Source organism: Ictidomys tridecemlineatus, chromosome 13 (genome assembly GCF_052094955.1).
Source record: "Ictidomys tridecemlineatus isolate mIctTri1 chromosome 13, mIctTri1.hap1, whole genome shotgun sequence".
Lineage (NCBI taxonomy): Eukaryota > Metazoa > Chordata > Mammalia > Rodentia > Sciuridae > Ictidomys > Ictidomys tridecemlineatus.
This window is the reverse complement of record NC_135489.1, coordinates 369142-396962: the sequence shown is the minus strand read 5'-3', so window position 1 is coordinate 396962 and position 27821 is coordinate 369142. Positions and strand designations below refer to the sequence as shown.

General features: G+C 54.4%; 1 protein-coding gene across 5 annotated transcripts; it reads right to left on the bottom strand.

Moving 5' to 3' along the window:
- Nucleotides 1-1607: 1607 nt before the first annotated feature.
- Nucleotides 1608-27819, bottom strand: Slc66a2 (solute carrier family 66 member 2). 5 transcript variants are annotated; one of them, XM_021732505.3, is made up of 6 exons: nt 27617-27819; nt 21775-21908; nt 16044-16097; nt 9796-9960; nt 7649-7865; nt 1608-2746 (listed from the first exon to the last, which is right to left on the bottom strand). In XM_021732505.3, exons 1-6 carry the CDS (start codon nt 27817-27819, stop codon nt 2539-2541), a joined length of 981 nt encoding a protein of 326 aa, XP_021588180.2. In that variant the 3' UTR covers nt 1608-2538. The 5 variants fall into 5 exon arrangements, with proteins under 5 accessions (XP_021588180.2, XP_021588179.1, XP_021588181.1 ...); XM_021732504.3 differs by lacking the exon at nt 9796-9960; XM_021732506.3 differs by lacking the exons at nt 7649-7865; nt 9796-9960.
- Between the last annotated feature and the right edge of the window lie 2 nt (nt 27820-27821).

The following is a 27821-nucleotide window of genomic DNA, read 5'->3' as shown; positions in this document are numbered from 1 at the left end:
CTGCTGCACCCAGGCTCTGAGGTTGGCATGGGGTGAGCCTAGCTCCCAACCCCCATCTTACCCCCTTGTCCCCAGCAACGTGTTGGCATGCACACAAACACCTGGGCTCCCCAGTCAAGGACCAGGGCCCTGGAAACTGAAATAAGTGTCTTCCCAGCAACCTAGCAGGTTTCCTGCAGACCAGATAGAGGCCAGCAAGCATGGGAGAGCCCTGGCTCCCACGCTACCTTCAGGGTTCCCCACTTTCTCCTGGATTCTTGCACAAGCTTAGGGAAGAAAAGATGCCCTTATTTCGTGAGGAAATGACTGTTCAAGATGGGCCCAGCCACATGTGGCACCCTGGCCTGAGACCTGCCACCTGGCCAGTCTGGAAGGTGAGGACCTGGGGCTGCTGAGCCCCTCTTCCTGTACTCTGGGCAGGCTACTCTTCTCCTCCCCACTGGGCCACATGTTATGGGGAACAGGTGTGGTGAGGACAGGAAATGCAGGGAACAGGTAAGTCCACCTGAGAGCCAGAACCTCCTCCCTCTGGCTCGTGTCCCTCGACACTTGGGGAGCCAATGCAAGGTGAACTGCCCTCACGGCAACAGGATGAAAGGGGTAGAGGGTGGTACCTGGCAACACAGACCCAGGCAGCCTCACGCATCAGGCCTGTATGAAGCCCTCACCTCCTCCTCCAGGAACAAGACGATTCCCGCTGTGCAGGCACGCTGACCTTTACCATGAGGACCCCCGAAATAAACCCAGGTGGTTGTCCTGGGAGGCCAGGTAAGTAGCAGGAGAGGACCAAAGGCATCTGTAGGAGACTCCAGGACCAGGCTGGGAGCACCAGAGGCCCCCGGGTCACCAGAAAGGAGAGGACATTGGCCAGCTCTGCTGAGAACAGTGGAGGGGGAGGGACACAGCTGCCGCTGAGCTCTGGCCTGACCCTGGGCTCTGAAGCTGCCAGATGGCTGTCCTCACAGGAGGGCTCCGGGCTGGCTCCGCGGCTCCGGCTCAGTTCCCTGCCTGTTTTCAGGGGGCGTGAATTCCCTAGATTCCCACCAGCCCCTTCCTCACATTCTGATGAACACCTGCCCGGCGTCTGGCCAGAGCAGTGGTGAGTCACCCCTTCGTCAGGGCACTGCTGTTAAAGTGGTAGGAATCTTTGAGGGCAGCTGCGACTCGGCTGAGCTGAGAAATGTGGCCATTCCACCACCTCAAGAGCCATGTGGAGACCTATTCCCAACTCTGCATGTGTCCTGTGGAGGGCCGCCGCCAGCCACAGGACAGGGGTGGCAGGGGCCCAGTGAGGCCATCTGAATGGAGGCCGGGCACTGTGCCCATGAGGCCAAGGGGGGCTGCCACACCTCAGCCTCCCCACTGCCAGAGCCAGAGCCACCAGGTGTTCTACCTGGTGCAGACAACCCCCTCACTGCACAGGCCTCAGCTCAAAAATCAGCAGAAAGGGGGTGACCATCCAGGTGTGGTGGGAACTCTGGCTTAACTGACAGGCACCTGCACAGGTCCCCAGCGCCACGACAGTGCCTCCTCCCAGGCCACCTACCCCCCACCCCCATGCTGGCCCCACCTAGGCATACAGAAGTCTGACTCGGAGCCAGCTGAGGTACATTCAATGAGCAGCCTCCGAACCTGCGGTCGGTGACATTTTAATTTAGAAGCAATTACCACTACAGACATCTACCTTCATTTTTTAAAAATAAACATTTCAAAGCATCTTACAGCCACAGAGCTAAGCAAGAGCCTCACTCAGACACTGAATCCGAGGGAAGCCCGGCAGGGATTGTGCTGTGGCTTCCTGGCAACCAGAGCGGCCTGCCATCACGAGCGTGGCGCTGACCACAGCCTGCCGCGGCCTCTGCATGGGGGTGGCCCCTCTGCCCGGCAGAAGGCAGTCATTGCCTGTGGGAGTCCACAGAAGCATCCAGAACTCTCAGGGCAGGGAGTGACCGGATGGGCACAGGCTGCCAAGCACACGTCACCGGTGTGGCATGGAAAAGGGGAACATGGCGGTGGTGTCAGGCCAGCGACCCATCAGGCAGGCACAGCGACAGTGGCAGCGGGTAGGTGGGGACAGCATGGGGATGGGCCGCCAGCAGCCGGGACCCTCACCCTGGCCTGCTGTCCGTCCTGGCAGCCACAGGTTCTGCCCGGGGTCTGCAGGGCCCCCTCTCCCCAGGCTTGCCCAGGGAAGCTGCTGAGCCCTACCACCCTCCTTCCTGACTGAGCCTCTCAGGTCAGGCCAGTGCATCTGAGAAGACGCAGGAGACAGTTTCCTGTCACTTGAACATGCCTGGGAGCTAGCCCTGGGTGCAAGATCCGTGCCCACGTCCTCATGGGCAGTGCCAGACTGGCCTGTCCCCAGCCACCCCAAGCACCCACCCCTCACGCAGGCTGGTGGAGAACCTGGCACCAGGTCTTCACCTCCACCCACACCCAGCCTGCTCCTGGTGTGGCCTTGGGCCCACCCGCCCTGGCGTGGGAGCACAGGATGACTAGTGCCCACAGCCAGGATCACACAGTCTTGTCTCTGGTGCCTCAGAGGGCCTTGGCACTGGCAGGGTGTGCAGTGTGGGGGGCTGGCTTCTGGGGGTGGCAGGCGAAGGCATAGGCCTGCCCCAGGATGGCCAGGTCCACCAGCACCTGCAGCAGGCCACAGACTGAGAACTGCAGGGGTGCACCATTGAGCAGGAAGTAGGCTGTCTTGAAGGTGTCCCCGCTTGTCCACATGAGCACCATCTTGAGGCTGTGGAGACACAAGAGGGAAGTCAGAGGACAGGGACACAGAACCCAGGAGGACAGGGACACACAGGGAGGTCATCAGTATGATCCAGGGAAATGGGGGATGTGCTGTGGCCTACTGAGGTGGGGACCCAGTGGAGCCTGGGGTGGGTTGGCACCATGTTGGGCAAACAGCCTGGACTGACACAGGCCCAGGGCAAAGGCCTGATCCTCATAATTGCACGTAGGGGTTGTGCACCAGCCAGCCTCAAAACACCAAGAGGTGGTCTGTGTACCCCTGTAAGCAGAGAGGTTAAGTAACTGCTCCAATGTCACACAGTAAGTAGGATGAGGTCCAATGAGGCTAACTCCAAAGCCTGGGAAGGACTGGGTTTAGGCAGAAGGGCGTGTAGCTGCAGCCTTGATCCCAGGATCACCTGTCCTGTCCCAACCAGCTGCCGGTACCCTCACTCTGAGTGGCCCCGGATGCACAGGTATGCTCCAGAGCTTGACACCATGGCTTCCTGGACCCCTCACCCCCGCTCCCCAGGCGACAGCTTCTCCTGACCCCCCATTGTGGGGGCAAGTGTTCAAGCCCAGCCTCCAGAGGCCCTGACACTAGCTACCCTGACACTAGCTGGAGCAGGTCAGGCTCCCAAAGGACCTGCTCACTGGGAGCCACAGCCACCAAGCTTGGGACCCAGGGATTTTGATTTCAGTGCATTATTGATGGAAACGATGAATTCCACCTCTTTCTCCCACTGGGTCTCTGTGATCCTTTACCCCAGCACCATCTGTGAGAACAAGGAGCAAGTCCACTACTTCTGCCATCCAGGGGGTCCGCAGTGCACACTTGGCCTCAGCGTGGTGGTAAGCCCCACCCAAAGCAAGTCCCTCTGTCCCCAGACAGCAGACACTCAGCTGGCCCAGATCCCACCCAGGAGCCCCCAGACTGCAGGATGCCCACCGTCAGGCTCAGCTGCCTAGGGGAACTGAAGCAGGGAGGGAGGGGCCTGGCAGCTCCAGGGACGGGGCTTCCCGTCTGCAGCTCCCTCTGGTGGCTGGTGGCCAGGGGCAGCTGCAGCTCCCAGCTACACCTCCTGGTTTCCCGTAGCCTCACTCTTGGCTCCAGCAGGCTTCCTCCAAACTGGCTGCCAGATCACCACTCCTGAAACACCCCTCACCTGATCCTGTCCCAGGTAGCCACTGGGAAGGCCCCAGGTCTAGGAGATGAGGGCCAGGCCTGCTCAGCTGCCTCCCTCCCACAGGCACGCCACCCATCCTGCCCCAGCACACCAGGGACAGGCCCCACTTTCCACCAACCATTGAACCCCACCCAACGATACCCCCAAGAGGCTATCCCAGCCCTCCTGTCAGGTGACCTGTGTTAGGCCAAGTTCTCTCAGAGGAGATGAAAGAAAAGGCAGGCAGCAGGGGGCGGTGGCGCAGGCCTGTGATTGCAGCAGCTCTGGAGGCTGAGGTAGGAGGACTGCAAATTCAAAACCAGCCTCAGCAACTTGGGTCCCTCAGCAATTCCTTGAGACACTGTCTCTAAATGAAGTACAAAAAAAGGTCTTCAGATGTTGCTCAGTGGTTAAGCACCATTGGGTGCCAAAAAAAATCCCCAGTATGAAAAGGAAGGAAGGAAGGGAGGGAGGGAGGGAGGGAGGGAGGGAGGGAGGGAGGAAGGGAGGAAGGGAGGGAGGGAGGGAGGGAGGAAGGAAGGAAGGGAGGAAGGGAGGGCGGGCAGACACACTGCATTGCACTATATGGGTAAAATCTGCTGTGAGAGACAGCATAAAGAAAGCAAGAAGGGGCTGGGGATGTGGCTCAAGCGGTAGCGCGCTCGCCTGGTATGCGTGCGACCCGGGTTTGATCCTCAGCACCACATACCAACAAAGATGTTGTGTCCGCCGAGAACTGAAAAATAAATATTAAAAATTCTCTCTCTCTCTCTCCTCTCTCACTCTCTCTTTAAAAAAAAAAAAGAAAGAAAGCAAGAAGACCACCCACAGAATGGTGGGGGAAATATTTGTGAATCATACAGTTGGTGAGGTTGACTATCTAGAATATATACTCTTACAATTCAGTAATAAAAACCACCACACGACCAACTTACAAAACGCAGAGAGCCAAGTAGACACTCTCCAAGAAGGAAGCACCCATGCACTTGAAGAGATGTTCCACGTCAGGGCCACCGTGGAAATGCAAACTGAAGCCGCAGCGACACACCCCACATGCCTGCCGCAGTGGCCAGAGGCACAGACAAGGCTGGAGGGGCACGAGGACCTCACCTCACAGGGTGGCAGGGACATGAGGTGGTGCAGCCACCAGAGAGACAGGGTGGCAGTTCCCTCAGCCCTCAGTCACCACGTGATCCAGCCCTCGCAGGCCCACCTTCTGCCCCAGAGGGGAAAACATGAGTCCACATGAAAACCCGCACACGGATGTTCAGGGCAACTTTGTTCCAAAGAGCCTGCGGTGGCTGAGCACCGGGTGACCGTGAACTGGAGTGTGCTTGAGCCACACGTGGTGTTTGCACAGATGATGTCACAGCATAGACGGCAATGGCACCAACACACCTAGGTCTCCAAGGACCCTGAAGATTGCTGCCTGAGAGGAGCCGGCACGGGACCATGCTGGGCAACTGCACAGCTCCAGAGCCACCGTCAGGAGACCGGCGTGGCTGGTGGGGCCAGCTGGGGCGGACAAACCAGCTGCCGCCTGAGGACGGTACCTAATCCTTGGACACAGTGCTCTGCTGAGGCCACTGAGGTGCGCTGGATTATGGCACAGGCCAGCTCTAAAGTGTCCCAGCCCCTTGTCAGAGGGCGGCCGTGGGCTTTGTGTGAGGGGTCATCATGGGCCTGCAGAGCACCTTCCACTCACAGCTGTCACCAAGCGCTAGGCGGAGGTCTGAGGATGAGGCAGATGTGCTCTAGGGGGAAATGCTCTACTTCCCAAAAGGCTGCAGATCCAAGTGGTCTGCTCAGGAGACCAAGACGAGGCCCATGTGGGATCAGACACAGAATCCAGCTTCTGGGTGCATGCAGCTCAATGGCGAGAGCCCAGAGTCCTGCTGGATTCGGCAGAGTGGCCAGATGAACAGCATGGCCGAGGAGGGTGACCTGCACCTGCTGCTTCTGGTCTCCTCCTCCTCACATAGCCTCCATGGTCACTAACTGTGGCCCTGCAATGGGCACCTGCACCTCCCTCCAGCCTGCACCATCTCTACCTCCAGGTTCTGCACTCGAATGCCTGGATGCCTTCCCCACACAGCCCTTTCCATTCTTCAACAATAACCCGTTCCTCTGTTGAAGGTCTTGGAATGCTCAGCCCCCTCTTATCTCTTACAAAATCCCACTCCCACTCCAATAATTACTTGTTAGGGAACAGTCTTCAAATCTCATAAAAACTGGAGGAAGTCAAATGCAAATAATATCCCCACAGAATCTGCCTTTCAGGTTGCTGCACTAATTAGTAATGTCTTTTCAAAGGCTCATCATTTCCTATAATTGGCACTGAACCCACAACATCTTCATATTTTTCAAAAGGAAAAACATTATTCAAAAAAAACTCTAGCAGTTGCTCCATGATATACAAAGTATGTACAAGTCTGTGTGTGCATGTAGGTCAGACCATGTCTCCAGACGCACTCCTGCATGTGCATTCCTCTCTGCACACATGTGGTATGGGTGCCTTTGTGCATGTATTCACACGAGGGTACATGTGTACACACACATCATAAACGAGCCCAGACCCAGCTCCACAGCCACTTGCCACGAGCCCCATGTGTTTACCCAGAGTGGGCACAGCCACTCTGCACACCTCCTTCTCCCGTCTGGCTCCTGGGGGTGGCATCACCCCTGACCAGAGCCTTGGGTCCTCATGGTTCCAGCCCCATGTGTATACCCAGAGTGGGCACAGCCACTCTGCACACCTCCTTCTCCCGTCTGGCTCCTGGGGGTGGCATCACCGCTGACCAGAGCCTTGGGTCCTCATGGTCCCAGCCCCACGGTGAGGAAGCCTCCCGGCCAACCTGTGGCTCTGGCTACCCCAGCAGTCTGGATTCGCGGTGGTCACATGGGCCAACTGGCCCCTCCAAAGCTTTGCAGCAGGCCAGAGCCCAGATCTGCACTAACACCCCTCAGCCCTGAGCACACCTGCACCCCCCACCCAGGTCACACCTCCATCTGTGCACCAAGCCCCACCTCCATCCCATCCTGGGCCACTCCTTAAACCAGGGAAAGTCCACTTGGTTCCCCTTCCACCAATTCTGTTTTCTCAGAAATAAAATAGATCTGACGGTGGGTAATACCTGAGCAAGAGTGGGGACTGGGGTGTCTTCAGTGAGGAGTGGGCAGGGTCTTCAAAGAAGGCATGGGGCGGGGTCCTCTGGGAAGACCAGGTGCTGAGCTACTCAGCAAGCTGCGTCCTCGCCCCTCCCCACCAGGTGATGTGTTTCCGACAAACTGCTTTGTTCCAGAGTCTCCAGTGAACACGTGGGGATTGCCAGGAGCTCACCAGGTACCCATCCCCTGATGCTACCATCACCTGGGGTCTGTCGGTCACATGGGGCTTTGTCCTGCCAGGTGCAAGCAGCACCCTCAGTCGAGCCCTGTCTGATAACAGATCCTTCACCTCCACCTGGAGATCAGCAGCAGGAGGCAATGCGCCACTGAGGGTTATCTGCCCTGACTACCTGCTTGCTCTGTGGGCAGGGTCTGTCCTGCCCATCCTGTGCCATTGGCACCTGCCACTCCAGCTCTCCACAGCCTAAGAGAGCTCTTCATCCCCTGACAGACGATCACTTCCTCCAGCCCTGCCACCTGAAATACCTGCTCGGAACAGCCAAGACCCCTGTGTTCAATGCCCCCATGCCCATCTGCAGCTCACGGTGCCACAGACACTCCGCACGTGCCCCTACCTCATGCCCTCTGTGGAGCGGTGGCAGTAGTTTCGGTACAGCTGTGGCACGCCCAGCATGGCCTCGGTCAGCACTGCAAGGAAGCCCAGAGTCTCCACAAACAGGGCCGAATCGATGGACAGGTAGGTGACATAGCCCGCCACACCAGTGAAGGCCAGGACACACTGCACATAGTCCCCGAAGCTGCTCCAATGCCAGAAGTGGTGTGGGTCAAAATCTAGGGCAAGAGGGAGAGAGCTACTCAGCCAGGTGAGCAGGTCGGGGCAAGTAAGGAGGGAGACGGGAGCTGAGCCGGCCAGGTCCAAGTCAGCAGGGGAACAGGAACCAGGTGACAGGCTGGGGACAGGTACATGAGCAGGTCAGGGTTACTGTGGGGAAAGGCAGACTACAGGAAGCTACTCCTGGTAGAGCCTTGGCCATGTTCAGGATGCACCTGCACCTCCTGGGCGGCTCCTGGCACAGGGGGCTTCTAGGAACCTGGGCTTTAGGCAGGCACTAGGTCCCCAGGCCCATCCTGGGCACACAGGAGGAACACACCAACGAGGGTGGGGGCTAGGGCCACTCCTACCTCCCCCAGCATTCCCACACTCCCCTGAAGAGGGGCACCTGAACAGAGGCCAGCTAGGGGGGCCTCCACCTCCACAGGGCACAGCCTTCCCAGGCTCAGGGTAGGGACCTATCCATTTTCTTAAATCATGAACATCACAGTCGAAAGGGGGAGGAGGTTGCTGGTCCCTGAAGAGCAGCTCTGACCAGCTACAGAGGGCCTTGGTGTCCCCCACACCTCCTGCCTCTGCACAGGGCGCCCTGTGGGACCCAGAGGACTAGGGTCGGCAGTACTGCAGGACCCCCCACAACCCACAGCTCTGCAGCTCTGCAACTGGCAGGCAGTTCTCTAAATGGAAGACTGCATCTGTCCACTCAAAGAAGAGAGTGGCAGAGACCCTGCCTCTCAACCGTGGGGAGCAGTCAGGACCCAGGTCCAGGCAGGAGTCCGACCCTCACAAGTGGTCGCCTGCGGCTGGGCCCTGGGGCCAGGCACCAGCAGTGACACCTAACAGCGTGACAGCGCAATTTTCCAACGGGCAACCAGAGTCGGCGGCAGTCCTGCGGCGGTCGACGGGCGCCCTCGTGCGGCGGGTCCAGGCCACGTCGAGCAGAGGCCTTCTCATGGCCCTGGGAGCAGCTAGTGGAGGACAGGATGAGGGGTTCTCTCCTCAGCCCCTGCTGCGGGGCAGCGGCGCGGTGTTCAGAGGCCAAAAGCCACTGGAAAGAGTGGAGGGACCCGCGCGTACAGCCGCACCACTTGGGGCTGTGTGCGCAGCGGATCCCGCGCTCCAGGCATGGAGGCTCTGGAGAAGGGGTCCTGCCAGAGCTCCCAACCCCCATCCCACAGGCGCCCCGAAGCCGGGAGGCTGGTGCCGTCTAAGGGGCTATCTGGCACGAGGCGAGGACCAGATGTGAAGAGCGCTCCCCAACTAGGGGAGGCCCCATGAAGGACACCCTCCAGGGACCCACCACAGAGCAGTCTGACCAAGCCCAATGAGCCAAAGTTAGAAAAGGTGGGAGCTGACCAGGGTCCTGGGCTGCCAGGAGACAAGAAAACATGGTGCGGGCTGCGGTCGTGGCTCAGTGGCAGAGCGCTTGCCTTGCACACGTGAGGCACTGGTTTTCGATCCTCAGCACCACATAAAAATAAATAAACAAAATACAGACATTGCCTCCATCTATAACTAAAAATTATTTTTAAAAATAACTGGTGCTCTGACGGGCCCTCTCCTGAGACACCAGGTCTCCTGCAGAGGTCAACAGGAATTTCCCTGAGCTTAGGAAATGATTATTTTCAAATAGTTAAAAAAAATGGTATTGCCATGTTAACCTATTTCAATATGTTTTAAAATAAAAACCAGTTCTCAGGGAGAAACCCATCAAAGAGCTCCCCTTGCTTCCCCACCTGGTCAGACAGGCACATGGCCTTGCTCCAGCTGCCCCACGGTATCTCCCTTTGACTCCAGCTGAGCAGGGACAGAGCTGTAGGGTCAGCTCTGCCCACAGCCACCACTTAGCCCCCTGCGGCCACAGCCCAGTGAGAATGGTGGACTTGGCCCAAGCATGGGTGGTACAGGGCTCAGGCACAGAGGCCTCACCTGGAGGGACTCTGAGGGATGTGGGCCTGAGCCTTGCACGGGGCAGTGCCAAGTCAAGTATAGCCAGAGAGTCCAATGCAGACAGCAGCAGGACCTGCTGCAAAAGGGGCAGAAATGGCCTGCTGGCCTCCTGTGTCCATGATCCCGAGCCAGCACCAGCCTCTCCTGCAGCAGACATGGGAAGGACAGAGATGTAGACTTGCCATTCCCAGTGATGGACTCCAAGTGACCAGGGGCTGGCACTGCCCATGTTGAACCACCAGGGCGGCTCCAGAGAAGACCCAGGACCAAGAGCTCTCAGGCCCCAGGTCAGACAGGACATGGCAACTGCCAAGCAGCGTGCTAGCCCCAATCTAAGGCTGCACGTCACTGTGAGGAAGAGCCAGGGACCGAAAGAGGAGACCCCTCTCAGGCTGCAGTGATCTGGTGCCTTCTGTGGCCCCTCACTTCAGGAGCCTTGCCCTCTTTCTCCTCGCCCCCACCCTGTCCCGTCCTGGCACCTTTGCCCTGCAGAGCCAGCTGGTGCCACCCCAGCCGACGGGCCACAGTCTGAGCAGTGTGGCCTGAGCAGCATGCTGTCGTGCAGCAGAAATGACCCCAGGAGGCCAGCCAGGCCTTGGGGCTGCTCACTTCAACCGCAGAACTTGGAATGGTGCCCAAGCTGCCCAACACAAACCACCACAGAACCTCAAGCTGCTGAGATCATCCCTGCTGCCACAGTGGACCAGAAGGCTAGTGTGTCTCTGACCTGGGTTTCAGGTTGAAGACAGCAGTCTAGTGGGCACTACCAGAACAGGACTCAAGGGTCACACACACCACGGCTGCTAAGTGCCACAGGCAGCCACACAGGAGGTCTCTGGACATCAGCACATGCAGACGTTCCCCAGAGAACCTTCTAAATGGTGGTGGGATGCTGAGAGCCATAGCCAAATAGGAATGATGCATGGCAATTTCCTGGTCCGCCTACCCCATGTTGCTTAGAGGGAGGACTCTCCATTGTGGAAATGGGCTTGCCTTGGACCCAGTGAAAGGGTAAAGTTTCTAAGCTGCAAAGCCTGAGTTAAAATGTAAAGGACCAGGTATTGTAAAGTTTCTGAACTGCACACAGAACCTGAAATTCCTGAGGCAGTTAAGACAATGCCCGGTACTGACCATTTAGTTGCTAAATAACCTGGACCCTGTGCAGTTTGGCACGTAGGCATTCAGGATGCATTCAGTTTGAATGTATCCCCTCCTTAGGACTGACCTACCACTCCCGCTCGACCTGTTCCCACCAATGAATGTACTAATCATGTTTGAGAGTTGTTGTTTGATTTTCCCGTGGTGTATGGTGATTTGTTAAAGGAGACTGTGATGTATGTAAAGTCCCTGCCCTCCCTAAAAAAGTGTACTTAAGCACTGCTCAACCCCTGCTCGGGGGTCTTGGCCGTTCTCCCTTCTCGAGTGGGCACGGAGCCCCAGCGCGCTGGATCTGCAATAAACCCCTTTTGCTGTTGCATGAGTTGGTCTCTTGGTGGTCTCTTCCTCCGATTACACCAGGTCATTTGCAGTGACATTGCATGAATGTTTGAGAGTTTTGTCTTGAAAAATGACCTTGCTCAGGGATTAGGGCAGATCTGGGTTTAGGGAGGATCCTGCTGGATTAGGGTGGGTCCAGGTTTAGGGTGGATTCTGCTGGGAATAGGGTGTATCCTGCTGCCTCAGGCACCTGCTCCTTGAGTTTCCATTGAGTTCTCACTGGATTCAGAGAGTATTTGGTACGCAGAGCCCGGTGGAGGGTGTATTTTCCCCAGAACGTGCATGCACGTAGAGTGCCGGTGAGAGTTCGGGAATAAAGAATTGCTGTTTGAATCTACAAGGCTTTTGTGGTGGCTCGGTTATTTTATGCCCAGCCAGACTGCGGCAGTGGGAAGAGCTGTGTGCCTTGGGCCATGACGTGCGCCCCACCCCATGTACCGTGTACCAAAGCACCACTCCAGTGTCCAGCCAAGATAGCAGGCTCCCTCTACCCCATCACCTGCACAGGGCAATGGCTGCCAAGAGCAGCAGCAGCCCTTCTGCTACTGCCTCTCAGCCCCACTCACAGGGCAGAAAAACTGAGCACCCATCCTGGCCTTGACTTGCTCACAGGGTTCATACCAGTGTGTGCAGGCCGAAGAGACCAGAGGGCCCCCAGGTGTTCTGAGGGTAGGGGTCATCTCAGGAACTCACCACTGCCCTGGCCAGCTCCACAGCAGGGGTGTAAGATTCTGCCCCATGAGCAGGGTAATCAATTGCAAGCTCCATGCTCTCGCTAAGGGTGGGGACTAGAGTGAAGCAGGGCAGCCTGGGAACAGGAGGGTCTGCATGGCAAGCAAGAGAAAGGAGGCCCTAGAACCAGCTCAGTTTACCACACAGACCAGGAGAGGCACAGCCAGCAAGAGCCCTCCCAGGACAGGGCGATCCTCAAAGACCAGCCTGAAGCACGGCAGCACCTGCCCAGTTACCACCCAAATCAACCTTGCAATGGCTGCAGTGGGAGGAGTGCAGCGCCCCAGACGCTGGGGGGCAGACCACCCAGGAGCCCATGCACACAGCAGACCGACAGGAGGACTCAGAGGCCCATCCCCCAACCAGAGGACAGCCAGCAACCTCCCCGGCCCGGGTCAGTGTCCACAGCTGCCCCAACGTCCACCTAAAGTGTCCATCTGCAACAATCCAAAATAGAGATACACAAAGGAACAGGAAAAGGTAGCCTGCACAGAGAGCAGAGAGCAGCAGCAAAGCAGGACCCACAGCCTTGGGGGAGGCATTGGACTCTGCAGGGAAAAAAAAAAGCCTTCAAGAGAGTCACGGCAGATGTGCACAGAACCCAAGGACACTGCAGCAACGTAAAGACTTAAAGGGCACTCGATGATGGCACCCAACAACAGCATCAATAAAGGGGTAGAAAGGATGAGGAGAACCAGTGGGAGTCCAGGTGAAGCACACACACAGAGGCTCTCGGCCAGCACCAGGCAGCAGACGGAGCTGGTGCGGAGCATGACCTTAAAGGCAGATCACGGGGGGCTGGAGCTGTGGCTCAGTGGCAGAGCACTCGCCTAGCATGTGTGGGGCCCTGGGTCCGAACCACAGCACCACATAAAAAATAAATAAATAAAATAAAAATGATATTGTGGGGCTGGGGATGTGGCTCAAGTGGTAGCGTGCTCGCCTGGCATGCATGCGGTCTGGGTTCAATCCTCAGCACCACATACAAAACAAAGTTGTTGTGTCCGCCGAAAACTGAAAAATAAATATTAAAAAAAAACATTCTTTCTTTCTCTCTCTCTCTCTCAAAAAAAAATAAAATTGTAATAAAAATATTTAATTTTTTTTAAATATTAAAAAAAAAAAAAAAAGATCACTGAAGATGACATAGCCCAAAGCATGAGACAGAGGAAGAGTGGCAGTCCTGCACATACGACAGGCATGCTGCTGGGAGGAGAGAGAGGAGCAGCCGAGGAGAGAACACTGGCCTGCACACCCCGACAGACCCAGACAGCCACACCCACACTTCGGTCTCAATGCTGACACTCAGTAAAAACCCAGGGTCCTGAAAATAGAACAGGGAAATGGAGTCCCCTGAGAGGGCACCAATGAGAGTCACCGCAGGCTTCTCAGCAGCAGCAGCAGCAGTGCCCAGGCAGTTGGCCAGGCACCAGAAAGAAGGCATCATCAATCCCGGTCTACACTGCAAAACCCCTGTGCTTAAAGGAGGGCAAGATAAAACCAGAGAACGAAGAGAACAAAATCCCCAGAGGACAGGAAGGGGACTGTCTGTTGTCAACAGGCCCACCTGCAGGGAAGGAAAGCCTCTGAAGCACGCAGGGAGAGCCAGCACCCACAGTCCCGCCCCAAAGACAAGCACAGGTGCTGCTTTCCTCCCACGGCTCAAGAGCAGCTGTAGAAAAGAACCTGAACTTGTTTTGCAGACACATGAGGTCCTCGACACCAGCACCCAAGGTGGGCAGCTGGAGTGTTCTGGAAAGATGACTGAGGCAGTCACTCTAACAGTGAGGACAAGGAAGAGGCAGAGCAAGCAGGGCTGACACAGAAGACCAACAACTGCTCTCTCTCTTCCCTCATGCCTTCATGTCTGAGGACGTGTAGCCACATAAAGCAGCAGTCAGAACACTGCACCATTAGGTGCGTGACCTACCTGGACACAATGTGTAGCCTCATCTCCCACAGAGGGAGTAACTGCACAGGAGCAAAGTTTCTGTATCTCATTAAAATTAGTCTGGGCTATGTTTGAAGTAGATTCTGGAGAGTTAAAATGCATACTGCAATCCTCAGAGCAACTACCAAGAAAGTAACTCTCACATGTAGCTAAAAATCACTAAAGGAATTAAAATGTTACATGAGAATTAAAATGTTACAAAAGAAACTGCAAACACCCAGGCACTTCAAAGGCAGAAGGAAAACTGCAGATATGAATTCAAACATCAACGGTATCTGTGAGTCAAATAAGCAATCAGAATGCCAAAATAAACTTCCTAAAGACCTATGTGCTGTCTACAGAGGATGCCCTTTAGATTCAGATACAAAAACGTGTAAAAGAACAGAAAAAGATACACGACTCAAACAGCAAACACAAACCCATGGCTCCACCAATACCAGAGTAGGCTTGAAACAAAAGCACTACTAGAGACAGGGTCATTCTCCATGGAGACAGCACCTACCAAGCACACCCCACCAGCACACCCCAGAACACCAGGAAAACCACAAGGGAAAGGAAGGAAGACAACTCAAACAGCTGTATCAGCTCTGTAACACTCGGGCACACCCTCCCAAGCCAGCCTGGACTGCTCTCCAGAAGAGACCCGACGGCGCCTGGCAGCACAGGATGGTCTACAAATGCCACAGAATGAAGGCAACGTCCAAAAGAAACTCAAGAAATTCACAAACAGGTGGAAGTTGCAGATGCTCATAAACACACAGGGTCACAGAAGAAATTTGTAAGGAAATGGGAATCACTGAAATCACTCGCTAAAATCACTCATATGAATCTCCACCAGGAGAAACCTGGGGAAATGGAGGGAATGGACAGAATCCCGCAGGGGAGCAGCACTCCTACAGTGGGGAAACCAAGGGAGTGGACAGATACTGGCACAGACAAGCAACCGCCATTGCTGCAGGAAGAAACAAAGCAGGCCTGCATGTATCAGAGTGTGAGTTCATCATTCAGATCTTCCCGGGAGAAACCCCTATGCCCAGATGACTACTCGATGCAAATCCTTCTCAAACTCATGTAAGGAACAGAGTAGAAGGGAACTCCTCCCCACTCACGTCCTATAGTCATTATTACCCTGAGTCCCAAGTCGTAGCCACAAAACTGCACTCTCACATCTTTATGACATGGACACAAGATACCCTCCCACCTAGAGCAAACAGCACCTGGCAACACATAGAAGCATTTAACACACCACCAGGAATTTATGAGTGGCTCAGCACACAGTCAGCCAATGGTCTCCACATCATCAGAGGAAAAGCCAAGGCCACGTGGCCACTCCACAGTTTCAGCCAAGCACCTGCAAACCTTTAACACCACTCTAGAAGAATGAAGGCCTCACAAGCCCCAGAGCAGGATGGGGTGTCCACTAGTACCAGGTCCAGCCAAGCAGTCCAGCAGGAAATGAAAAATAGCCAGATCAGGAAAAAAGATGCAGTCTGTGTTCACAGATGACAGGATCACAGCGAATCCTAAGCAATCCACTAAAGATCAGCTAGGGTGAGCAGACGTCAGATACTGGCACAGACAAGCAACTGGTTATGTAAGGTTATGTAAGAGTCAGTTCCACCAAGCAGCAGTGAAGGGTGCTGGATGGAAAGGAGACACTGGCCTCTTCCTCCCTCCCTCCTTCCTTCCTTCCTTCCATCCATCTCTCCTTCCTTCCTTTCCTTCCTTCCCACCTTCCATCCTCCTGCTTTCCCTCCCTCCTTCCTTCCTTCCATCCTTCTCTCCTTCCTTCCTTTCCCTCATTCTCTCCTTCCTTACCTTCCTTCCTTCTTTCCACCTTCTTCCTCCCTCCACCTCCTCCTCCCCATTCAGAAAATGGATGGGCTTCTAAGGAAGAAGGGTTCATGCGTGGGGCAGCAGAGCCAGGGGCTGGTTAGCTCAGGAGACACAGCATGCACCGTGGGAGGAAGCACAGAGGAAGAACTGGCAGACAAAGCTGAGAAGTGACAGGGACGCACATGGGGGCATCCTCATGCAGCGTACATACCCAGATAGGACCGCCTGGGCGGGGCTTTGGGCTCTTCATCCCTGCTGTCTCCAGCTTCATTCAAAAAGAGGGAAGAACAAAGATGGAAGGAAGGGAGGAAAGAAGGAAGGAAGGAAAGAAAGAAAGAGAAAGACAAAAACAGACTGGTTTTAACACTGCAGACTGCGGTTCCCAGCCCTTTGTGTATTTCTTGAACACACACACACACACACACACACACACACTGGAACAGAAGGACTGTAAGAATTCCATTTCTGTGCTTTGGAAATTCACTTTTTAAACCATTCTCCAAGCCTACCCTTTCCCATTATCCTAAGGAAGTGAACAGAGGAAACAAGGCGAAGACTCCATCACCCCCTTGTCACTGTCTCTAAAATCAGGCAGCATGGAGCTTCCATGTGGTGCCCCAGGGGCAGCCACATGGCCAACTCCACCCAGTCCCCGGCCAGCAGCGTGCCAGCTGCACCCACAGGCTGCTTGATAGCATAGCTTTGGGACACATGCAGTGACCAGTCCACCACCAAAGGACAGCTGACTCGACATAAAAGAGACAGGCCACAGTACAGAGATAGCTGGGGCTCCCAAAGTCAGTCATGGTCAATCCTCCTGCTGCACTGCCCTCCATGGCCAGGATGCCAGACAGCTCAGCAAAGCCTCATGTGGTCCTGGAGGGAAGCAGCTGGACAGAGGGTGTTAGGAGCTGAGCTCCTGCCCCACCACGGTGGACAACACCTTAAAGTCAGCTGTCACAACAAACAGGCAAATGCAAACACAGAGGAGCCCCATGGCCGAGATGCAATGCCACTCTGCTCACAACCCAAGGGCAGCACACCCAGGCAGCTTTCCCACCTGTCACTACCCAGCACCATGGACTTGGCCAATTCACTGCCCACGGGCACCTCTTCTAAAGATCAGATCCACTGAAAGGGGAAGGGAGAGAACATGCTGGGACATTCTGGCATAAAACATAAATAAAAGAGTAAGAGCCCAGGGGTGGAAGACAGATCCAGGACATAGAAAACACCCACCCTGGATTCCCCTGGACACTCCTGCACCACCCAACGTTTCCCACCTGGAAAGCCAGATGGTCAGAGCCACCACACTTGAGAACCTCTGCAGGACAGATGGGAGGAGTGTCCAAGGCTGACTCCAGAGAATGTTTCCAGAACCCTGTACTCCATGCTGAGCAGGGCTCTAGTAGGCACCAGGACCCTGCTGTGGCTGGCAGCATGTCTGCCCACAGCTTCCTCAGACCCTCAAGGTCCTTGCCAGGTGGAGAGGTACACTGGCTTCAGGCCATGGAAGTGGACTGTCGACTTCCAAGACTAGGTCCCAAGAAAGAAGCAGCTCGCCCTGGGAACCTGAAGCCATGCTGTGAGGGAACCCAGGCCTGTGAGGAGTCGCAGTGGGTGTGCCAGCCAGGGCCCGGGTGACACCAGGCGAGAGAAGGAGAAGGGAGTGAGGAGGGGCACCTGCAAGTCAGTGAGCCTCAGCTTCCAGCCTCAGCCTCCAGGCCTCCCTAGCTGACACTAAGGACAACGGCACAAGCTGTAGGGACAAGCTCCACCTTGACTGTCCCTTCGAGTCCTCAGTTTGGGGTAACAGACAGCAGGGCACCAGGTGATGAGGCTGAAGCTCAGGGTGGGCTGGAACAGGGCAACCTGCAGCACAGGCAGAAAGTCATCAGGAGAGAGTCATTGGGCTAGCACATGCACACAGGGAGGGGACAGTGGCAGCAGGTGGGACCAGGGAGGTGAGGACTGATGAGCCTTGTCCCAGGGAGCCCGAGCCAGACAGAGAGCACCGTCCCACACACCCCTTCAGTCCCAATACTGCTGCTCTGAGCACACGCACAGACGGAATGACCGCCCAGAGGCCCCACCACAGACAGGTGCTCCTCCCCTCAACAACCAGCTCTTCCCTGGAGCTCTGAGTGCGAAGATCTGGGCAAATGTCAGATAATCGAATCACCTGACTTCAGGCCACAATTTTGTATTCAAATAACTCCTATGACAAATTTAAAAGGAAAAAATACATTATAAACAAAGTTAATTTTTTATTTTTTTATTTTTTTTATTTATTTTTTTTTTAAAGAGAGAGTGAGAGAGGAGAGAGAGAGAGAGAGAGAGAGAGAATTTTTTAATATTTATTTTTTAGTTTTTGGTGGACACAACATCTTTGTTGGTATGTGGTGCTGAGGATCAAACCCGGGCCGCACGCATGCCAGGCGAGCGCGCTACTGCTTGAGCCACATCTCCAGCCCCAAAGTTAATTTTTTAAAAAGCAGTCTCACATGATGGCCATGCCTGCAATCTCAGGGACTCAGGAGGCTGAGGCAGGAAGATTGCAAGTTCAAGGCCAGCCTCAGCAACTTAGTGAGACCCTAAGCAACTTAGTGAGACCCTGTCTCAAAAAGGGTTGGGGATGTGGCTCAGTGGTTAAGTGTCCCTGGGTTCAAACCCTGGTTCAAATAAATCAATAAATAAAATGACTGAAGTCAGCTCCACTGTGTCAGGCAGCAGTATGCTCACAAGGAGGCATCCTTCTCACAACACCCATCCCTGGGGGGCACTCTAAGTAGGCGCAATTCTGAGCCTACAGCCCCTCCAGCCTATTCCAGCAAATGTCTTGCTGGAAGCAGCCTCAGATGATGGCAAGCAGTGGGCCAAAGATGGTGGTGATCTGTGCTGTCACTCCTATGGCTCCTAAGTCATGGGGGTGACGTGGGGGGGGGGGGCAGGGCCATGACGGAAGAGACCCAGTCAACCCCAGGTCTGGGGCTGACAGGCAGAACCATGTGCAGCCAGGAAGCATTTCACCTCACGGGAAACAGCCCCACTTCCACCTCAAAACACCAAACAGCAATCAGACCCTACCACCAGCCCTGCAGACTGCCTGCAGATACCAGAGCTACTCAAAAATGCCGCACCCGAAACGTGCACTCTACATGTTCTTCACACTTAGACAACACATACATGATCTTTAAATCGAACCCGCCCTTCGTTGTTTCCTTAATCTCACCTTGCAAATTGAATTTGCAAACTTCAAATTTAAAAATCCTATAAAAGATGGTGGGAAAATGTTTACCTTTTATTTTTAGGCCATCTGACTATTCTATTGAAATAAGGTCATTCTGAAGTTTCTCCTTAAATTACTCAGGCTCATGATCACTGTGCCAGGACTTGAGTCTGCCGTGACACAAGGCATCACCCACCCCTGTTCCTGGGTAACCCCAGCATACACTCCAACCCAAGGTCCTAGTGTGGGATGTACAGACGCTGGCAGGAAGAGGAGCGCTATGGTGAGCACGTCAGCACAGGTTTCCTGGTTTCCATACATCCATCCTTCCACTTCTTACACACAGTGGACATGACACCATAAACATGAACAGGATTCAAACCCTAAAAGGGCTTAGGATGAAAACCTCGGGAATTTTCAGTACAGAGGATCTATGGCCTGTCAGGAGCCCCAGGGTCAGCAGGCAGAGGTCCTGCCTCCTCCCTCAGACTGGATTAATACAGGACAACCTCCCCACAAGGACCCCAACTTCCTCCATACCTGCAGAGCCCTTTGCCAGCGAGGGTCCCAGGACCCAGGCATCTCTGTGGCCAGTATTCTGCCCATCACAGGAGCACTGGTTCCAACTTCAGGCTCCAGCCTGTTACAGTTTGGATATGAGTTGTCCCCGAAAGCTCATGCTTAACAACGAAGGAGTGTTCAAGAGTAAGATGATTCGATTATGAGAGCTGTAATTAATCTACTTGATGGGTTAATAATCAAAATGGATTAATGTGGTAGCTATAGGAAAGTAGAGTGTGAGGCTGGGGGTGTGCCTTTGGGGTACATACTTGTCCCCAGTACTCCCAGCTCTCTCTCTGGCTGCTTCCTGGCTTCCTCCTCCTCCATGCCCTCTGCCATGATGTCCTGCCTGGCCATGGGCCCACAGCCATGGAGTTGCCCACCATGGACTGAACCTCTGGAACCGTGAGCCAAAATAAACCTTCCCTCCTCTAAGCTGTTCTTGTAGGGTATTTTGGCCACAGCAACAAAATCTGAGGAAAACAGAAATCTAGCCCTGAAAACAGGGGCCACTATTTTAATTCAATCCCAGTTAGAACAGAAACAGTCCTTAGGAATAATTCACTGAACAACAGGAATCACTAACATGTAAAGGGAGGCTCGCCAGAGATCCATTCCCATGGCTTCCCTGTGAGACCTCCGTGGGGTCCCCAGGAGACGGGGACCCTCTGCCCTCACCTGAACCAGAACCCGCTGGGAGCCTGAGGAAGGGGCTGTGGGACACAGGTTCTGGAGGCAGACCATGCTAAGCTCCGGGCCTGCCCTCCTCCTAGTGCACATGCTGCTGTATGCCACCTACCCTCAGTCCCTAGAACCCCTGACGCTTCACATGTCACAAAACCTACTCTGATGCTCAGAGACGGGCAGCACAAACACAGCTGTTGTTTGGTACCTTGGGTGCTACTGTGCGCCCTCAGCCTTTTGGCATTCCCCCATGAGAACATGACTGAGGGCACCTCATCCCCCAGCCAGGCAGGGCACCTGCTCTGTCTTGAGCCAAGACTCAGGGACATGGATCCTGCCACGGGAAGCTCAGGCCACACAGAGAGGGGGCAAAGCTGGCAGGAAGTAAGACCTGAAACCATGACTCTTTGCTCACACTGAAGCTGGCCCCTAGGAAGCCCAGCTTCCAGGCAAGGTGGGCAGCACCCTTGGCACGAGCCCCAGCACACCTGACAGCAATCACACAAGAGGGCAGAGAGTGCTACTCAGGAGGGATGGCACTGATGGGGAGAAAGGACAGATACACACCAGAAAACAGATGGCCCTGGTGGCCATCTCTAATTACGGTGACACTCATTGGTCTAGGACCTCCCTCACAGAGAGAAGGTGACCCACTTTCTACCAAGACTGAAACCAGCACCATTCATCTCACTCTAGAACAGACATGCAGAGAAAGAGAAGGAAGGAGCTGGCCAACGAGAAGAATGACCAAAAATGAAAATACCTGGCAAGACTCCAACTTCCCAGCACCCCAAACTAAATGACTCTGGGGAAAATCATCTTGTAAGCAACCACTGAGATCACGCACCTACACAACCTCAGACCAGCCACAGCATGCGCCGTCTTCAGCTCAGGACGGGAGACGACGTAAGGCCCTGCCCTCCTGCACACGAGAAGCCCACCAGCCTGCGACTGCATCGCAGAACGCCAGGCTCGAGGAGCTTCTTACGCAGGAGGAAGTGCATTCTATTTTCTCAGCCGTGTGAGCTGGACGTGAGCTGGACGTGAGCCGGCCCCGCCCCACAAGTGGTACCAATCCGGGTGAAGGAGCCTCCTGGTGAGAGCCAAAGGCTGTGGCCTCACACAGGCAGCACCCAACATCAGAAACCCTGCCTCCCCAGGCCCCGTCTTCTGTGACAGGACACACACATACTTCTGGCTCCCATGCTGCACAGCACCTGGTGGCCACAGCAAAAAGGCCACCGAGATGAGTTAATGCCGCACCGACCTCTAGTGAGGAGACCTACCTGGAACCGTTTCCCTCTGACAGAGCAGTGCTGAGACACTGCTGTCCATCACAGATAGCAGCTATTTGGTGAAATGAAAGTTGCTGAGATAACACAGTGGCTTGTATTTCACCAAGTGAGCAGGAGATGATTTTTTTGTTGATTTAGTAAGAATTCATTTCCAGAGGCTGCCGAGCACCCACCTGCAAAGGAGCGGCGTTTCAGGTTCAGCTCGTTGGCCACCCGGACCTCGGTGCACAGCTTCAGCATCAGCAGCATGGTCAGGGTCATGACGATGCTCTGCCACAGCAGCGGGGACTCGAAGCGCCTTCCAAACCTGGGCAGCAGAGACTACAGGTCAGGGAGGAGCTGCAGGCCAGGCCTGCCTCTCTCAGCCAGCGCCAGCAGGTAAGTGGGGACAGAGAGCCCCAGGGCCTTAGACATCCATGGTCGCTATGGCACTAGCCACCTGCTGCCTCCTCTTCCAGGCTCCATGTGAGACAGGCTGAGGTGGGGAGGGGCCTTGAGATCCAGGACAGACAGCCAGGGACCCTGAGCTCCATGCCCATGGGCCTTTCCACACACAATATTCTCCCCTCCAGGAAGTCTGGAGATCCCACCTGAACCTGGCACCATGAGGAAGGCCCTAGCTCTCCATCCCAGTAAGTCCCAGATGCCAAGGCCTGTCATGCAGAGACCCCTGCCTCTACCAGGCCACAGAAGCCCTGCTTTCTGCCTGGGAGGCAGGTCACCAGAGCACCCAGAGTGTGCATGGAAGAGAAGGGACTCTCTCCAAACTCTAGCCTCTCCCACTGGAAGAGAAGGCAGCTAAGGGCATGGCTCTCCACCCCGGGCCCCCCGCACCATGCCACCCTCGCTCCCAGACTACCAGCCCAGTGCCAGCTCAGGTTCCTGCTGGTTTTCCACCAACACAGCCCACAAGCCCACGCAGGGCAGCAGCACAATCCAAGGCTGGTGTGACTGGGGTCTCCCTACACCACCAGAACACTATGGAAAGTGACACGTGAGCCCCATCACCGTCGCCCTGGCTAGACCTGGGACTGTGGGCTTCAGAAGTCCCTACCCTCTCTGGGCACAGCTGCCCCCTGTAATCAAGTGACTGGGGAGGCTGAGGTAGGAGGATGGCAAGTCCAAGTCCTGCCTGGGCAACTCAGTAAGACCCTGTCTCAAAATAAAAAACAAAAACGGCTGGGGATGTGGCTCAGGGCTACCACCCTGGGTTCAATCACCAGAGGAAGGAAGGAAGGAAAGAAAGCCTCCTCCTCCCTCACCCTGACCTGACCACTCCAGCTAGAAATGCCTCAGAGTTTGGCCTGAAAGGCATTTCCCCTGAACTTGGGGTCAACACACCACACTGGATGTCTTGCCAACTCCCAGCCTCTCCTCAACACTGAAGTTCACACACCACAGCCCCAGCCCACAAGTCACCTCTGAGGCCAGCATGGGCACCAGCAGCTGGAGGGCTGTGACTGCAGCTCCTGAGCAGCGCCCACAGGAAGTGGCCCCTCCTCAGCACAGGGCAAAACTGGCAGAGCGGCCACTACCCAGGCCCACACACCCAGAGCCTTGAGGATCTGGAGCCACGGCCAAACCTGCTCAGGAAATGTCTGCCACTGTGACAAGGAACATGCCAAAGTCACTCCATAAATTAAAATCAAAAAAAGCATTTTATAAAACTTGGTGGTAACACTCCTCCCAGCAACTGGTAAAAGATAAAACTGGATGTGGCCTGGACTTCTAGCCTTGAAGAGTATGTATGAGAGCTCTACACAGTCCATGAGAAAAACAGTCCCCTTAACACAGAGAACAGATCCCCGATTCACCTGTGTGCTACCAGTCAGCTTCTACAAGCCCAAACCGGGAGCACAGTTCACTGCCAACCTGAAACCTAACACAGTAGGCCTCTCCAAGGCTCTGAACCATGGCAATCTTGCCCTGCCCAGATCAGCAGGCCTAGCAGGTAATAAGTGTGCCTGGGGGAGGAGGGGTGTGTAGGGGGACAGATTACAGGCAGGCCGCTGGGAAAGTCTCAGAGAGTCTCCCGTGGGGGCGGGCGGGGGGGCAAGATGGAATCCACAGAAAGCAGGAAGAGAGCAACCTAGGCACAGGGTACATGGGGGGCCAGTGCATGCCCAGGAAGTGTCACCAGAGCCCTCCCTGGGAAGCCACCGGGAAATACCAGGTGAGGAACTAAGAAGAGGCTGGAACAAGACAGGGTGTGGGAGCCAGACCCAGGCCAGGAGGTCCGGCTGGAAACAGGCAGCTGCAACAGGGGTTTCTGAGTCACAGGCAAGGGCTGGTGCAGTGGACTTAGGCATGTTGCCCACGTGTGCCTGTAGTCATGTGCTGCAGCAGCTCATGTCCCTGGGACCCTCCATCCCCAAACCTGTCTCTTGACCGGTGAAGTGTAGGGCATATCTAAGGTTACGGGGGATACAGAGCCAACCAGTCGCTCTCAGGCTGGCTCTCCACCAGCTACCTGGCTATCCAACTTACCCCAAGGCAGTCAGGTGAGGGAGTGGGAAGCCTCTAGGGGTCACTATGTAAGCCTGCAGCACAATAAAATGAATTCCTGAATCAAGTTCTCAACAGGGACCCTTCAACAAATGGCCACTGTGACCAAAAGACTACTTCCATTTTATAGATGTTCAACAGAAACACAGCAACTAGAAAAACTGGAGAAAAAGCAGTTGAAGTCTGCACCCCCCCATACCATACCACCAATCAGATTTAACTGATGTCCACAGAGAAGATGGTCCAGCAGATCTCACCCAGGGCCAGAGAGAACAGAGCTGGACATACAGCTAGCTGACTACAGGTGAGTACAGACCAAGTAGGAGACAAAACATCAAAAAGCACACTTCCCACAAAAAAATACACAAAGGACAAAAGAAAAAGAAACCAAAGCTCAATATCATTAATCTTTTAAAAAAGATTTGTTTTTATTTGCAGATGGACATAATATCTTCATTTATTTATTTTTATGTATTGCTGAGGAATAAACCCAGAGCCCCTCATGCACGAGGCAGGTGCTATACCGCTGAGCCACAGCCACAACCCAACATCATTAATTTTTAAAAGATAATTTAAATAGAAAGGTGCTGGTCTTTACTTTTCAGGATTCATGAGTCTGGCTGGCAAGGTGTTCAACAGCTCCTGCTCTCCTGCCTGAGGATGTGAGTGAGCACAGCATCTCTGAAGGCCAGCAGCCCTGTTCCTAGAGCCACTCTGAACACCCCATCCAAGTGGGCTCTGGTGGGGTGCAGGTGCCCATGCTGCCCCCAGGGGCACACAAAGTCCTGCAATCTATTCTACAGACAGCTTCTCCACCTTCCACAGTAATCGAAAAACTCAAGTGGAAAAAAAGTTAATAGCTACTCCTCAGTGCTGAAGATATCACTCAGTAGCATAATGTTACTGCATCTCACATACAGTGTTTCCGTTCTTACAACTAACCCTGCAAGAGACAGCAGAGGCTGAGCTATGCGACCTGTGCCTCACAGATTCCATAATGAGATCACAAGGCTCTGGGACCCAGCCCACCGTGCCCATTCACCCCCCCAGACCTATAAATGTGATCCAAATAATCACATGGCACTTCTGACTTCTGACACCACAAACACCAAATCCCACATTGACATTTCATGGAGTGTGATCTGCTGAATGCTAGTTTTGCAAAGTGACAAAAATTGTAAGAAATGAGGGCATGAGAGTTACATAAGTTTCAGAATCCTTGAGTTTACACTCAAATCAGCCCCTTCCTGCAGGACTATAGAACAGCTCTCAATAAGGGTAGGACATATCACAGGGGATCGGAGGCCTGAGGTCTAAATCCCAGCCAGCACTGTGAAATCCATGGAGCCTCCAGCTGTACCACCATCCTGGTATGTAGCAGGCTCCAGTTTCATCTACTCTGCCCCACCTACAACCACTCTGAGTGTTCATGGGGGGTGGGGCACATATACACCTGCATGTGTGCATGGTGGTACATTTCAAGTATCACTCCTGCTGAAGCAAAAGCCCTGTGGCCCTGGCCATGCCTGACATCAGGGAAATCCTCAAAATCTGTAAGATCAGAGGTTGCTGGCCCGGAGCCTGGAAGGAGACATGCACAGGGCTGTGAGGGGCTCCAGGGATATAAGGATCAGCACATGGCCTTGGCCAGCCGGGTTTCTAAGGTCCTTCAGCAGCACTGGGGACATGTGGCAGACTACCCTCAGGCCCACTGCGCAAGAAGCAGGGAAGGGGCAGGCAAGGCTGCAGACCAGAGAAGGGCCATCACCCTCTGGGTCCTCCTCCCAGTCTTCTGGAACATGCTGGGGAGCCAGGGCCTATATGTGACCACAGAAGCCTGAGTAGCCCAGGACAGCTCAGTATGTGTTTCTACAGAAAGGAACACCTGCAGACAAGCCTGGCATCCCCAGGAAGGTGGCCCTGTAACCCCTAGGAGAGCAATCAAGGGCCTCAGAGGCCCCAGCGCCAAGGCAAGGACACCAGTTCCTGTGTACTTCTCCCCTGGGAGCACTAGGGGCAGTCTCCAGGCAACACCAGGACACTGGCCTCACTTAGGACTTCCCCACACCCATATGCTCAAATGTATTTTCTTTTTTAAATTCTGAACAACAGCATCCTGATGGAAACACTCAAAGGGGCACTTTTTCCCATTCATCAATCAACTTCATGTGATTCTCCTCTTTTCTGGAGAAAGACAAGCCTGCCCTCCTTCAGAGTCTGGACACTGTGCCTGGGCTGCACTGAGAAGCCTGCCTGGGAGTGTGCCCCACTTGTTCATGCTCCAGGTGAACGACATCATTGAACACAATTTTATCTCGGAAGCTATTTCCATTCAACCTGAGATAAGTCCACTTCAGGGCACCCAGTCCCATCATGGGGTAGCTAGGGACCTCCACCCTCAGCCAAGGGACAAGGAGGAAGAAGGGAAAAATCTTCAAAACGTGGTCTTACAACTTTCTTCAGACAACAGTGAGAGCCTCCTCAGAAGTCTCCTGGCCCAGAGACAAAGCTTAAGGTATCCAACATTGCTGCAGTGGTCAAACCTTCACACCAAATTCTTACATGATTCAACTCACTAGTTCGACTTCTAAAAATCCCAGACAGGGGCAAAACCCACTCCCAGGGCTATTCAGCATCTGGCCCAGGGCAGAGCAGAAAGAGAGAACCTGCAGCTCATGAATTCAGGGAGTCTCACATTGGAATGTACACTTCAAACAGGGACATTTTACTTAGTGTGAATCATACCTCACTAAGGTTGGCTTGGTGCTACTGGTTGGATGCTAATTAGCAAAAGGCAGATACATGATCACTCAAACTGCATCCAGAAAGCGGGGAACTGCCTGAGCCTTTCTTCTGGGCCCCTTCAACTGACCACCCTCATGAAGACTTCCTATCAGCACAGAAGCCTTGGGACCATCAGAAGGAAAAATGCCAGACCTCTTTAACCTTAGGATGAGGCTATGATAGCTCTCTCTTCATTTCCTCTGAAAATTCACCCTCCAAATTATGTCTGCTTTAGCAACTGTTAAACTAACCTCAACTTCCTCGCAGAACACAAATGAGAGTAAGAGGAAGCTGGCTTGAGAGAAGCAAGAAGACAGTCCCCAACTGAGTACCATCCAGAAGGTTGGGCTTCCTTTCAGGGGAAAGTAAAACCACACCAGCTAAGAGTCCGCCAGGCAGAGGGCCCCTTCCCAGCACTAGAATCAGTCCCAGGAAATGCTCACAAAGAGGAAGTATCAGATACAGATAAGCCACTCATCAGGCAAAAAGGCAGATCTGGAGACTGTATTTGAGAGTATTCCACCTTCTCCAGAGAAATATTCTAAGAAGTTCAGTGGCTGCGGAGGTCCCACATTAGCCAGCTGTAAAATGGGCGCCTGAGCCCCCGGAAGGTGTGAATGGGCCCCTCTGAGGAAGTAGACACCTCCACCCTCGCCTCTCATCTGGAACAAACCCCAAAAGAGAATGCCATCTCCCCAGGCACCCTCAGGTCAAAGCCCAGCTTACCAGAAGAGTATCCGTAAAATATTGGCCACCAGTAGCACCAGACACACGTGGGTGGAAAAGCCGTCGGCGTTCTGAGTCCTCCTGATGTCCCTGTACTGCGGGATGTACGGCACCACGCCCCCAAAAACCATGGCTGCGGCGGCCCCCCAGGAAACCAGCCGATGGAGCGGGACCAGAAGCCAATCCAAACCTTCTGCCTCCATCC